The 15,761-nt window shown below is 47.3% G+C and overlaps 1 protein-coding gene across 1 annotated transcript in view; it reads left to right on the top strand.

Annotated features, from left to right (window-relative positions):
• Positions 1 to 15,761, top strand: part of SNRK (SNF related kinase) — a 170,224-nt gene that overhangs the window by 53,637 nt on the left and 100,826 nt on the right. Inside the window, exon 4 of the mRNA XM_085630605.1 lies at positions 4,813 to 4,954. Coding sequence (XP_085486731.1) covers positions 4,813 to 4,954 — 142 coding nt within the window. The remainder of the gene's footprint in view (positions 1 to 4,812; positions 4,955 to 15,761) is intronic.

Raw genomic sequence — 15,761 nt, 5'->3', positions numbered from 1 at the left:
AAAAAAGAAAATGTAGTGCATCACTAAAAGTCCTAACAAGCTACATACTGAAATCGCACAATGATAATCAGATTTGGGATGATATTACCAAAGTTCATCTCAGCAATTTCTCCACTGTGTCTTTCTCCAACCTATACTCCGGACCATAAAATATCTTGGAATGGACATCACAGTGCAGTAAACAGCTAAGTAGACTAGGAACATATGAAATACCATAAAGGGATCCCCAGAGCTGTTCAGCGCTCCCGGCTTCCTGAATTCATATACTGCTTGTGTCTCACTCACACTTCTTTCTTTTATCTTTTCTTAATTATTCTCTATTCATCAGACTGCTAATCACTGCGTCCTACAACAAGAGAGCCGCACCTTATTGGTCATCACTCATGACATGGAAACTCTGCCCACATAGGATCATAACAAAGACAACACACTTTCAGCCACACACCCTCCATTGTGTAGCATGCTAGCCATGGAGGCAAGAGCTTTAGCACCCCACACAGGTAATAAGTGCTACATAAATTTTGTAACACAATACTTCGCCATTGGCTAACTTCATTTTGAGTGATAGCATATTGCCCTGTCACAAGAGCACATCTTCGCCCAAAGTAGTTCTTTTTCAGTGCCAGGTACTACTATGACAATGTGTGCTTTTGAGGCCCAAAAATATTTGTGGTTTTAGCCAATACTTTTTTACATTGACAGTCACTTTCCCAAAAATAACGTTTTGCAAAAACCACGTGAAAACAATAATTGACAAATCCAAAAGGCGGGAAGCTAAAGCCAGTAAAGCCCCATAAGACATTACTTCACAGGGATTGAAATAGTGACTTGTGTAGCAGGAGTTACCTAGGCTGACCAAGAGATCTTACATTTTCAAAGAAGCCTCGTATACTGTTTGCAATTCAAGGAAATTGTGGCATATGTCTCTTATGACCCCAAGAAATGGCTTAAAACCAACTGCACAAACAATGAACCTTTGGGAACAAAAACTCAACACTTATTCTGCCAGTCATTGAACCCAATAACAAAAGCAGTCCATGGTGGCATTTCACTATTGAATATAAGAAATACATTTATATTAACTACTCCATTTTTGTAAATATATACCTATTGTTAAACTAAGAGGCGTGAAAGGTGCACTTTAGTTGTCTGTTTTACTTGTATTACATAATTACTTTTTTTCAATAACAGTAATTGTCTTGGATTAATCTATTGTGTTGTATTACTTGGTCACAGAAATATAGCCCTCAGGAGGATAAAAATCAAGGTGATTCCTCGATTGACTCCTGAGGCATTAAAATATGGCTTTATCAAGGTTTTACCTGAATGTCTGAAATGAGACTGCATTCCACAGTGACAAGTCGTTCTTAAATAGAAGAGATTTCACATATAGTATTTGGTGAGGAGGGGGGTTTATCCTCATGTGAAAGTTCCCATTTAGTACTATGTGTTGCGGATTGGAAGAGAATGTTTACAATGTTCTTCCGTCAGATTCGCCGTGTCATCTTAGGGGGTGCTTCCAAATAGGTTATCATTGTGTAAGGATATCCTGGATGACAATTATTTTGAGAACCCGAAAAATTTAGTGCTGTCAGCACACAGGTCGACATGTTTGGGAACCTAAGCCAGTACATGTTTGTCTTTAAAAGTCCTAACTGCATAGGAAATATAATTAGCTTCTCCCTCCAAATGGCTACAGTTCATCCAGAACTCAAACAAGGACTAGTAAGCTCTTCTGAAAAAGCCTGACCTTGATTCCACCATTCCATCTAGTTCTTGAAACAGAACAATTTCCTGAGAATGTCCATAAAATGACACATTCTTGTCTTGCTGACACTTTGTTCATCTTCCGTTCCATCTGCCATGCTTTCTGCCGTTAACGATCTGTAAATGGAGACCTTTAGTTTGGCCTGACACTGTACTCCAGTGGTTTTCTCCCTTTTTAAAAGACAGAACACAACTAGAGGCAGTGAGTTCAGTTTCAGCATCTTCTACCTCAGTGACGTTGGGAAAACAGCAGGGTTAATTTGTATCCCCCTATTTCTTTAACATCTGTGTTCTGCCTTGATCTATACTCAGAAGTTTTGTTATTCAGTTCTGTCCCCATGCAGACAGCACAGTTGATCTGCCATGCACACAGCCAATTTTCCAATGCCTTTATCGTTTGAGAATGGCAAACTAGAGTGTTGAAATGGAAGGACCTTTACTGTCTGTAAATTGATCTTGAAAAAACGAAATAGTTCTGTTTGGTGGCAGCCCTGCTTTATGATTCTTCCTGTGCTGCCCTTCTATTTTGGTCCTTCCTTGAAACATCACAGTAAAATGTCTGGTATTCAAACTTGATTCCTGGGTTGAGATGGAAGCGCAAGTGTCTTTTGAGGGTCATCATGCACTTTACCTTTTACGCCTATTCTCCCTCTCCTTACATGTGCAGTTGGGAGAATGGCTATCTACGCCTTAATTAGATCCTGACTGGATTATTGTAATTCTCCCTACCTCTGGGCAAAGGAGTCTATATTGACTACATTTCTTCCAAAATCAATCCGAGAGACTATCTCTCCCTGCTTGTAAGTGCCAAACCTCTACTAACTCAACCTCGCTGGCTGCCCCTTGGCATTAGAGTCAGGCTAAAATCCTGTGCATTATTTATAAATGTCTTTCTGGTACAGTAACTGGCTTTTTAATTTTTAGAATTTCAAGATACATTCTTACTCACTCTTTGTTCTTCATACCTTTCTATTCTCAATATTCCCCATTTTAGTAATTCTTCAATTGAAGGGCGCTAATTCTCCGTCCTTGGTTTTTAACTATGAAACATCCTTTCACTATCCTGGAGCTTGCCATTTACGTTTCTGGAAGAACCATAAAAGCTCCATAATTTGCAAATTTCATATAACAAATGCTTGTAGAGTGACACTATGGAAAAACTAAAAATTATGATGATAAACTTACTCCCTCCTTTCCGTTTTTCATGTTTTTATGCTACTTATGAACCTGTTTAATATTGATTCACTAAGACTCCTTTTTGTTTATCTTTTGTATCCTTGAAAAGGTGACGGCAAGCACAAAACGCATGCCTTCATCTTCTTTGTTTGTCTGTGTAAAACGGTCAAAAGATAAGTAGGTATTGCACTGGGCAGAATCATTCAATTATTTAATTAGGAGTGACCACTGTAAATGTAGCTACTGCAAGAATTTGATCACTAAAATTGCATGGCAATCTCTTTAGGAGTATGAGCAGCCAAGGGCGTTGTGTATGCTTCAACGCATCTCCTGGTCTAAAGTGATGCTTATTGTTTCACTCGTTTACTTTTGGGGATTTTGCTGTATGGTCAAGGAATTTCTCGCTTTTACATTGTTCTACTGTGCCCAATTCTTAATTCCTCACCTATGATTAAATATGGATACCTTACCTTAAACATTCTGCGAAGTGCCTGAATTTTGAAATCTCCTTCTGACATTTCACAGGTAAAAGATGTATGCTATAAACTTGCTCTTGAAACTGTTAAATACTTTCGATCATTGTTTCACTTCTTGCAGAAATTAAATATTTTAAATTGAATATATATCCCTAACAAAAATAATTTAGCGTCCTTCTCACTGAGACATTTAGTCTTTTTGAATGACCCTACCACATCCTCTTCTGAGCGGTCTTTTATTGATGTCCTCCGCCTGTCAGTGAGCCTTCGTTCTAAAGACCTCCTATGAGGGATAGGGATTGGCATAAAGGGTGGTTTAGTGTATTCCAACTGTAACCCTAATTATGAATTTAACTTTAATTGTTTGGAACCTAGTTTGTTGACTCAAAACAAACTGTGCCCGTTGAGCAGTACCGGTGCAACAGATTCCCTGATGATGGTCCTACCCATTATTCTAGGCTCAGGCTAACTTTTGGTGTCATTGAAAAGACTATCTTCTGGTCCACTGTGGCATGTGGCACCAATAACCCATATAGTGGAGATTCTTAATTCAGAGGTGTGCTCAGATTGGCCAGTAAGATTACCCAAGGAGTTCCTGCAAAACATGTTGTCAAAAGGGTCTCATAATGGCCTTAATCGGAGATTAGATTACATTACTGGGGAGTGATATGCTGTTGGAAGCATATAAAGAGGTGAGATGAAGTGCAGCGTTCACACAGTATGGATACACTGGGTACAGGCTTGACAGCAACAACTATTTTTGCAGTGCTGTGGCTGAAGTTCAGAAGTGCTGGTTGCTTATTTTTGTCCTTTAAGTAGAATCTGTATTCCGCTTTTATCCCACTTTAGATCGATTCTAGACCTTGAAGGGAATGCAAATGGGATAAGCAACCATTTCAATGGGAAAGGGGCGCTAAACAGTATTTCAGTCTGCAGTGGATGAGTCGAGAAGGTGAAGGATGCAGGAAGGGGAGGATTGGGGTGCCAAAGGAAAAGAAGTTTCCTAGCACAACTAAAGCGCTTAGTATGGGTCTCAAGGGGAGTGGTGGGCTATGGAATAATAAGAGATAGATTGTAGAATTATACAATATACAGTGAAGCACAGATTTATGTATAACTATTACAGAAAAATGAATTTCTCCTAAATGTAACCAGTTGCATGGTCATTGCATCACTATTGTTCCTTCTCTTCAATCTTCATGCATCTGGAAGAAACCATGCCCTACATCACTCAACCAAAACTGTAGCACAGCAAGCTACAAATGTATATGGTATCCTATGGTAAAGCAACCACATACAAAGTTAATCGATGACCAAAGTTGCTTTAGGCTTATGCGCTGTACTCTTTGTTGACATGGATTGCATTTCATATAAATGTCCTTTTTCTTTTCAGATATATGGAGTCTAGGAGTCATTCTTTTCATGCTGGTATGTGGAACACCTCCATTCCAAGAAGCAAATGACAGTGAGACGTTGACAATGATTATGGACTGTAAATACACAGTGCCACTGCATGTATCCAAAGAATGTAAAGAGTAAGTTGAAGAACTCTTAATTATGCATTCCAATCCTCTAGTCAAGCCAGTACAGTGCCATATATCTCTAATCACTTTAAATGAAAGCTTACTCAGTTCTAACAAAGTAGTTGTTTTAAATATTCGCGCCGATCAAATTGCAGTAGTCATAAAATCGGTTTAAAATAGAACACACGACCTGAATAAAATGAACCTATCGGTTACCTGCTTTGTTGATGCCTGAGTTTCTAGATATCTATATTTATATTTAATTCTATATGTGATTTAATTGCTGTTTTTTACTTCTTGCCTCGATATAATTATGTAATAGTCCTTTTATTGAATATCCATGCACTTGCATTGTATTAATTTTATAATGGTGGGCTTACAACTACAGGAATGATTAATGTACTGGCACCTTATTTACAGATTTACATTGATATTCTTATTTAATGCTCAGGGGATTACCTCCAATTCTTAAATGCATTAGTAAATATCAGTTATGCTGTAATGATGTATTTTTATAATTCTGATTGATTCTTCCAGCCTTTTCAGCTATTTTTAAACTATTAGAAATGTTGCCGATATATAGCCTGTCTTTTATTTTTTCTCACGGTGTCTATTTGTGTTGACAGGCAGTTGAGCACTTTTACTGCCTTGTTTTGCTATTTAAATTGCCGTTAGATCACGAGACACATCATGTGATCAAGCTTGCGTGATGCCAGCGAAACGCGTCATGGCAGGCACTATGCCTGATCATTTGGTGGTGATTGTTGACCAATAAAAGTTTCACTGCTTTCGGCATTATCCTGATGTCTTCGTGCTGAGTGCGCCGAGGTCCGTGCCTGTGGTTTCCTGGAGTTATTGCCGGGCCAGGATTTGGAATTATATCAGAAGAGATCGTAATGTCAGTTTGTAACCCCCTTTTTCAGGTTGTCAATATCTTTGATACCTTTAGTTTAAAGGCATACAATCACTGTTCTTTTACACATTCTTTTGGAAGTGAGTGTTGCAGGTGGGATGGATATTCTTATAGAAAGGGTAAGATTCTGTGTACACTATCTGTGAGCTCGTCTGGAGGAAAAAGAGTGAAATGCTTTCTAAGTACTATCGAAACTAGAGTTTTCATGTGAAACTGATCTATTGTTTAAAGTGTCTGTTCCACATGTGTGAAGATCTCACTCATATTTCCTGTCTTCCCTTGCTCAAAAACAGGCTTAGATCCTTGTACTTTTTATTTTTTGTAATTCCAGGCATAGCCAGTGTACCAACTCGAACCAGGGAATCTGGCATACTGTACCCCAGGAGCATCCTACACATTACCTGTTTCCAGGCCCTCGCTAAGCCTTTTTAGCACCTGCTTTTATTAGGTGGCTTGTAGCCTGCGTACCTTCAACAAAAACAGAATTGTTGTCAGTAAGCTCACGGGGTAATAATCGTTACAATAATATACTAAAACATTTTGATTTGCTTAGGCAGTTACTGGGTGCTAACCCCCCCCCCCCCCCGCCTTCCCCCCCCCCCCCCCCCCCCCCCCCCCTTCCCCCCTCCCCTTCCCCCCCCCCGAGTCTGTCGCCCTGATCTGAGGGCAGCTGGAAGTCATGGAGTCTGGGTAGTCCTTTCCAGTTCCAAATTACATTCTCAAGGATGTTGGTATCGCTCCATGTATGTAGATGATTGAATGATATCCTTTTCGTGGGATCTGTATGGTCGCCATGGTGGGCCACCTTTGTTTAGACCACATCCAGGGCAGTCTGTCCTTTGAGTACCACATAGTGGTTCCTGAATCAGGGGTGGTCCGGGACAGATGAATGTACCCCATGTCTCCTCAAATCACTGCAGTTGGTCAATGAGTTAGTACTTCAAATGATGGCATACTGTGAATGTCGAAGAGCCGTGTTCGGTAGGAGGTTGGTGTAGTGGTTTTCTTGTGGCGCAGTATTTCTACTTCTGCCAGCTCAGTGGAGAACCAACGGGCAGAATGGCGAGGCATTGAGAATGGGATTGTGATGTCATGAAGTAAAGCCAGTCTGCTCGTCAGTGCTGCTTGCACCCCCAATTAGTTCTGGAGCAAGCACCAGATTGGTCACCAGTCGTGAGAGTGAGACCTAGAGTCCCATAAGATATGTGCTATGTAGCAGTCGGGAGCGGAACATCTCCAGCATTAGGATGCGTGTATGCATGCTCCATACCACTTGGCTGGTGACCAATGCCATTAATAGAGAATTTTGAAGTAACTATATATGAACCTGGCTTCTTGTAGTGCTATATCATTGTTTTTAGGCATGTTGATCGGGGATGGATAGGCCTAATCTGGTTTTCCACCAACCATGTAGATTGCATGCAGTGTGTTCTGAAAACAGTATGTCTGTTAATGTAGTGTAGAGCCGTAACATAGTTCCTTCAACGTTTTCCCATTTTGTAATATATTGAAAGAGCTGGTCTTTTTTCTAGTGTGTAATGTTGGGTGCCTAATGTTAGCTGCAGGTTCCATTGTTGTGATGGCTGTAGCCCATATTTTGAGTGCAAATGAGTCAAATGGTAGGAAATCGCCCTCATTCAGTATTTCTTCCAAGTTAAATGCACTCTTCGGATTAATATGAAAAGTCCATACCGTGTGCTGGATAATGTAAAATGCAAGTATTAGTATATGAATTATGTGGCACATTTACAAAAGTTTCATACACATTATAAATCACATTAATATATGTGAATAACAGTCTATAACCAAATGTTATATTTTGTAAATGTGAACTGAATACTAAATGAAACACCCAGTTTTAGATGAATAATGTACAGTAAAGTATGTACATGAATGCAATGAAGGGCACATAAGCAGAACATGCAAAGTACACAGAATGCGCAGAATCATAGAGGAATAATTCTAGGGAAAATATGCATCAAAAAATCTATGTGAATTGAGAAATGGAAAAGCTAGACAAAGGCCTTGCCAGTTTTGACCATGCAGCATGGTACAGAAACCAAAAAAAGCATAGCATTGGCTTAAGATGGTTATGAAGATCGACAACTGCAGCTACTGGTTGTCTTTTTCTAATCTCACTGAGTTCATTTCATTCTGAAACTGATGGAAGCTTTCAAATCTGCAGCGTTGCAGAGAGAATCCATAGGTGTAGAAAGTGAGGTTTAACAAGCCTCACTTGCATCAGGAAAATTGGAGATTTTGCAACTAGTTGCAGTGATGCTGGTACTAACCAGCTGTAAATGATGGTGACACCAAAATGCGATTTGAAGATTGAAGCTGTGGGAGTTGCAGATTTATATGGCATCAAAGGTGGTGTCGAAGATCCAGCTCTTGTATCACTTTGAGAAATGACACTGAAAGCATTAGAAAATTGAGATTAGCAGCCCCAAACAGCTTTGATGATGTGCAATTGCATTGCATTACTAAACGCCTGATGCTCTCTGATCAGTTGAATCTGTTCCCAGCAGTCAACAGAAAGCACAACTTGTTATTCCAGCAGAATGTTCAAGCTGAGCCTGAAGATATTTCAAGCATTGAAATATAGGTCTCACAGAGGAGGTTGAAGAGCCCGGGCTGCATTCAGATTGCAAGCAGTTCTCCTCAACTAAAAAGCAGTAGCCTCTTCTTCTTATATACTTTATTTCGACTTTAAAGTCATAAAGGTTCACTTACAGTACAGAAATTGTATTAAATGGTACAGCAGAGTGCAGATCTTAGTCGAAGCCTTTCTAAGACGGTAAAAGTTCAAGAAACGTTTTGATACATCGGCCTTATAACACTTTAAAAGATGGATAGCAGCAATACTAGATTGTTGTCATTGCTTGAGGTACATACATGTCATAAATAGGGTAATTGTAATTGGCTTTGATCAATAACATAATTTAAGCAGGCAATAATTATACACATCAATTCATTTGTACTGATGACAATCAATAGTGAACTATATAAAAAACGGGCCTGAAAAATACAATAAGACCATATTAATTTAAGTTTTAAATGTAATATTAATTGTATTCAAATATTAAAATGTATAAAAATCATCAAATACATTACGATAAAAACCCATTATAATAGCAGCAAAATACAAGTGTGCAAAAAGCTACATAATCGGCCCCACAGAGGTATTATCTATAAAGACATCTTGACAGAGCTATGTCATAGGAAGAGCTTCACTTGGTAATCGTCCTCTGGGCCCTACCCCTGATACCCCACATTTGGCCCAACATTTTTGCCACCACACAAGCAAATAGTAGCCTAGCATCAGACTTCAAGACTCTCAGTGCAATCCGATAATTATCTGTTCCTATTGGCTTGCAAATTGGAGTAAGCCAGTTTTTCCTTGGCGTAATATATAGTGTACAAGCGAACAATACGTGGGGTGGGGTTTCTTGATGGATTTTACAACCCGGACAGCTAAAGGTCACTTTATTCTTACAATTTCAGTTACCGCTAAAAACATTCAGGGGAAGTGTACCAAACCTGAACTGGATATATAGTTTCCTATCCCCCTGGTGTTCTATAAAGTCAAGATAGCCTTCCGAGGGGGCGTGGCCAGGTGCCGTGAGGAATGGCCGCCTGATCCCGGAGCTCTGCCGGGACCGTTGGTGTCCCCTTCCATCCGCTACACATCCGAGCTGTGGGGGTCGCCTGTGAAGGCCCCCCGACTCCCTCTGCCCCAGCGACCCGACATCGTGGCTCCGAGCGCTCCTGCGGACGGCTTGTGACGGTGGCCACGGCGGGTGGTGGCGGCCCGGCGCTTTGCCCCTGGAGCCCCGTGACGGCTCCCAGCTTCACCCGAGGCCCCGGCTTCGGGCCTGCAAATCGACGTTCCCCGGGGGGCGGCAGCGAGGAGGGGCGAGGCCTCGCCTGAGGCGCCGGGCCGCCGCTGGACTCGCGCGGCCCGTATACACTGGTGGCAGGACCCAGACGCCTAAAGTGCAGGCGAGCTATCAGGACGGCGGAGGCAGTCAGCAGACACACCTGGTAGTGCGACGGACGGCCATCTTGTGTTTAGCGGCGGCTGGAGCGAGGGGAAGGGACCGGCTGGGGCAGCATCTGTGGAGTGCCCTGCATCACAGGTGGGGGCCCGCGATCGTGGATGGGAGTGAGCCTACAGTTGGGAGCTGGGGGCGTGGGATGGCGCAACTCGCACCCGGATATTAGGCTGATCGACTGCTGACGAGAGGCTCCCCCCTCCCCCCCGGAGCTGATCCCTGGATAGCGCCGAGGGGACAGGACACGCCATACAGACAGGATTGGAGCTGGAGCGGACCCGGGGGTGCCTGGGCGGTGCTACGGACGGAGGCACAATCGGCCCCAGACGCATCCGGAACGCCATGCGGCCTAAGGGTGGCGCCGCGACCCAGACCAACAAGCTGGACCAGTATACAGTAGCCAAGGCGATGCCGCAGCCGGGAAGGGCCGCGAAGGAGGCTGCAGGTCCGGCGGAGCCTACCCTGACGTCCATAATGGCCGCAATGCAAACCCTGGGTACAAACTTGGAGACCAAAATGGACAAGATCACGATCGAGGTGAACCTGCTCCGCGCCGACCTGGGGAAGACCACAGACCGGTCCAAGACCAATGCGGTAGACATAAAGGCCCTGCAGGACTCGGAGAAGCGGCTCGAGGGCAGGGTCAATGAGCTCGTACACCAACACCGGCTGATGGCCCTATGACTCGACGACCAGGAAGGTAGGGCCCGTAGAAGCAACATCCGCGTGGTGGGGGTGGCAGAAGGACATGAAGGGGACTGTGTGGAGCTCTTTCTGGAGGACTTGATTCTCACCCACCTGAAACCCAAGCGCCTATCTAAGCTCTTCACTATCGAGCGGGCGCACAGAGCCCCGATCCCAAGGCCCAAGCCGGGGGCCCCGCCACGGACAATTATAGCAAAAATACTGAATTACCGGGACCGCCACGCTATCCTCCAGGCGGCGAGACAACACAGTGATCTACAGTATGAGGGGGCCACGATCCGGTTCTTTCCTGATTTCACGCTCCAGGTCCAGCAGAAAAGATGATCATTTCAAGGGGTCAAGGCTGCGTTGCGCGAGCGTGGGATCAAGTACATGATGTTCTTTCCCGCCAAACTGAAGATCATAACCGGCGGTAGGTCCCTCCTCTTCACCTCACCGGCGGCGGTGCAGGACTGGCTGGATGTGGGTGAGGCGGCGGAGGCTCCCCGGCGGGACGACGCCCAGTGGAGGGGCACAGGGCAGCCCTCCCCGGGCTCAGCGACAGGGCGAGCGGATGGGGGTGAGCTGTCTCAGCGGTCCTGGTGTTCCAGGTCGAACAGTCCCCGTTGGGACTCACCCAGAAACAGTGCAGCAAGATGAGCCCGCGACAGCGCTGATGAGAAGACGTCAGACAGTAAAGTATAACGTATGGTTTGACTGTGAGACTTGATGGCCCTCGGGGCGGTGGGACTGTCTGCCCACGCACGGGACTGTTTAGATGTGGCGCCATGGGTCTGAGGGACTTACCGAATTGGGGCACCACGGACGGGCGGTCAGGAGGGGGCTGGCCCACGGACTACCCAAGTAGAGTTACTCGGAGGATCCTCCGGGGTGGGGTTGGGCGACAGGCGCTCTGCTAATTGGGGTGGTGGGTATTTCAGAGCCCACGGAGCAGGGGGCAGAGAGGGGGGGGTCTGTTCTTTGCAGGGGGGGGTAGGGATGTTGGGGTCTGACCCGCCAGGGGGGAAATGGCCTGGTCTGTTTGTTAATTCCTGTGTCCTGTACACTCTATGCAATTAAAGGGTGGGAACCAGGGAGGGGCGGGAGTTGGGGATCTTTACGGTCACACGAACTGTGGTAGCACGAATGCAGCTGGGGTGGTGGGACGAGGCACCCTGATAAGCGACAGCTATGGCTAGGAGATGGGAAAAAAGCTTGAAGGTCCTCAGTTGGAATGTTAATGGACTAGGGGACAAACTCAAACGCACTATTGTTCTACAATTCCTCAAACGGCACCAGCCAGATGTGGTGCTCCTGCAAGAGACACACTTGATGGGGAATGTCTGTAAGGCACTGAATAGATATGGCTACACACTGGCAGCACACTCAGGTTTTACCTCCGGGTCGAGGGGGGTGGGGATACTCCTGCGTCGCTCGCTGCCCCTCCATGTAGACCTCACCAAGACGGACCCACAGGGTCGCTTCACGGCTGTGTCTGGACGTTGGGAGGGCCGCGCGCTTAACCTACTCTCGGTCTATGTCCCGCCAGGCCGCCAGGCCTCCAGGCCCGGGCCTTTACAGACCTGAGCACGTTTCTCCTCTCCCGTCCCGAGGGTCAGCTAGTGCTGGGAGGGGACTTTAACGCAGTGGCATCGGGAACCCGAGATAGGCAACCCCCTAGGGACCTGCCCCAGGGACAGGGGTGGTTGGCGGACTTACTGGAGGCCTTCGGGCTAACGGACATCTGGCGCCTGCTCCATCCCACCGACAGTCAGTTTTCTTTCTTTTCGGGGGCGCATCATTCCTTCTCACAACTGGATTACATCCTCACCCTGCTGCAACTAGACATGCTTGTGCTGGAGGCAGAGCTCCTGCCCAGAGGCATTTCTGACCACTCACCGGTTCGTACACACATTACATTTGGGACTAACCGTGAGGGCTGCACGGCGCCAATTAACCCTTGGCATTTAAAACAGGAAGACTCTAGGAAGCATGTTTCCAATTCCATCTCGCAATACTTCGAGGAGAATGCTGGGTCGGTTGAGTCCCCTGTCATCCTGTGGGAGGTATTCAAACCCGTGGTAAGGGGTGAGGCGCTTTTGGCTATAGCGGTGAGAAGGCGGGAGCGATGGTGACAGGTCGCGACACTGGAGGCAGACTTGGAGGTGTTGGAAAGGGAGGCGCCGACCAGTGGGGACCGGGAGGCTAGGCACGCACTGCAGTTAAAGGTGGCAGAGTACAAGGCACTGGTGACCCAAGAGGCTCAGACGATGGCTCTGCACAAGTTGGGCAGAATATACGACCAGGGAGATAAGGCCGGGAAACTTATTGCCTGGCTCGAGAGGAAGCAACAGGCCAGCAGGGTGGTGCCAGAGTTACGCACCGAGTCCAGGAGAGTAATTACTGAGCCCCGCGAAATAGTCAATCAATTTGCTAGGCACTACCAGCAGGTCTACAGGCGTGGGTCGGACCGGCCGGAGGAAGATTCCGTGAACCTCCTCACCGACATACGCATGCCCATCCTGTCGGCTGCAGATCGGGAGGCTCTGGACAGCCCGATTACCGAGCTCGAGCTGCAGCGTGCGATAGGGGACCTCCGCCCCGGTAAGGCGCTCGGCCCCAACGGCATCCCGATAGAGATATACAAGCTCCGGCCGGACGTCACTAGTAAGCACCTGAAACTCATGTTCGACCACAGCAGGGAAGTGGGGATGCTACCCCGGGATCAGCGTATAGCGACCATAGTGGCAATACCGAAGGAGGGGAAACCCACTGACGCCTGTTCATCATACAGACCGATCTCGCTTCTAAACGCAGAGCCCAAAATACTGGCAAAGACGCTGGCCAATAGGCTTCAGTCGGTGCTCCCTTCATTAGTCCACCCCGACCAGTCGGGATTCATGCCCCACCGCAACACGGCCCTCAACATCAGGAGACTGAATGGGGTGTTGGGGCAGCGCCACAGATTGCAGGAGGACGCGGTGGTGGTCTCCTTGGACGCCACCATGGCCTTCGACACCCTGGAATGGCAATATATGTTTGCAGTCCTGCGCAAACTGGGCTTTGGACCTCAATTCACAGCTTGGGTGCGCCTACTATATGCTGATCCCCTGGCGCAGGTGTTGGTGAACAATAGGCTGTCAGAGGTTTTCACGCTGGGAAGAGGGACGTGGCAGGGCTGCCCCCTTTCTCCCCTTCTTTTTTCCCTCTCCCTGGAACCACTAGCGGCCTGGATACGGCAAGATCCCGCCTTGAGGGGCATAGCATGGGCGGAGGGGTGGGAGGATAGGATATCCCTCTACGCCGACGACATACTCCTTTATCTCTGTAAGCCGCGAGGATCGATAATCGTGGCGCTCGACATACTGGCTAGTTTCGGGCTCAATTCTGGATTCCGGGTCAATTGGGCCAAATCACATCTGTACGTCTTGCGAGGGGACCCCCCGCGGCTACCAGACACCTGTCCTATTAAGGTGGCAGAGGACGGATTTAAGTACCTGGGAGTGTACATCACAGCTAACAAGGCACTGCTGTATGAGCATAACCTTAAGCCGCCGCTACTTTGGCTCCAACGGGACGCCAAGTCATGGCAGCACCTACCGCTGTCCTTGCTGGGCGGCATTATTTAAGATGTTAGCGCTCCCACGGTTTCTTTATGCGCTACAAAACTACCCGGACTAGGTTCCAAACGGCTACTTCATGGCTATCGAGGCCGCACTGCGCGACCTCCTCTGGGCCGGGCTGCCCTGGATCTCACTCGCCAAGCTCACACTGGGCTGGTGTGACGGCGGAATAGCCCTCCCCGACATCCGCAAGTATTACTGGGCAGCCCATCTAGCCGCGATCAACCAAGGGACATATGGAGATGGTAACGATCCAGCCTATGGCATGAACAGATGGTTGCTCCCTGGGGGGAACTATGAAATAGCCCTTTATTCCAGAAGAGGTGTGCGTCTCCTCACGGGACCTACACTCCACTCGGTCCAGATCTGGCACATCGCACAGAAGAAGCTCGGCTGGGCGGGAGTCCTCACGTTGGCCACGCCACTCTGGGCCTCTGAAAAATTGGGTAGACTGGGGCGAACCGAGGGATTCCGCAACTGGGACTTGATCGGCATCTCCCAAATTAAGGACATCTGGGGCCCGACGGGGGTCCGCACGTTTGCCCAAATGCAAGATGCATATGAGCTGGTGCAAACCGAATACTTTAGATATTTGCAGGTGCATCACTCCCTACAGGCCAATATTCCACCTGAGACCAAACTGCCACACGCCTCCCCGCTTGAAGATAGACTGCTAGACGGTCACCTCCCGGAACACGCCATATCCCTCACTTACAAAAAACTCATCAATAACCCCCCCGATACGCTCAATCCCCTTAGAGAAAAATGGGTAGCCGAAGGGCTGGAGATAGATGACGAGGAGTGGCTATATGCCCTGGCTTCCCCGCGCGAGGTCGCGATACCAGCCCGACTGAGACTTATCCAACTGAAGATTTTACACAGAGTTTACATCTCCTGCACGAGACTCCACTCGATGGGGAGGGCAGACACGGCACTCTGTAGGAGGGGGTGTGGTGGCGCGGGTACCTTCTTCCATGTGTTGTGGGGCTGCCCCAGGATTCAGAGGTACTGGCGAAGGGTGGTGCGGTGCATGGAGGAGGTGTGGGAGGTGGAAATCTGCCCGGAGGCTAAGAGGTGCCTCCTCAATATATGGGAGCCATCGAACCTGCCACCGAAGGGGAGACTCTGGGTGACGCTTGGGCAAGTGGTAGCGAAGAGAAACATAGCTAGGCTCTGGGGAAGTCCTACGCCACCTAAGCTGTCAGACTGGAACACTGATATGGACTGGTGCATGCTGCAGGAAAAGACTGTTTACGTGGCGAGAGAGTGCCCACGTAAGTGGGTCGAGGTGTGGTCCAAGTGGAATGAGTACAGGGGGGGCATTTGTGAGCCTCCCTCAGTCGCAAAGGAGGACCCCGGGGAGGTGTAAAATCCTGCTGCTCTTGTTGCTTCAAGTGCTCAGGGAAAGGCGTGAAGATACACTACCGGAACATGCAATACAGAGGGGGCTCTGAGTGTTGACCGTAGTTTGGGGGGGGGGGGGGGAGTTTGAATGTTAGACCTCTTTACGCCTGTTGGGGCACTGTACTCATGATGTATAGTGG

Source organism: Triturus cristatus, chromosome 10, assembly GCF_964204655.1.
Source record: "Triturus cristatus chromosome 10, aTriCri1.1, whole genome shotgun sequence".
Lineage (NCBI taxonomy): Eukaryota > Metazoa > Chordata > Amphibia > Caudata > Salamandridae > Triturus > Triturus cristatus.
Note: the sequence above shows the minus strand (reverse complement) of the source record. Positions and strands in the feature narration are given on the sequence as shown.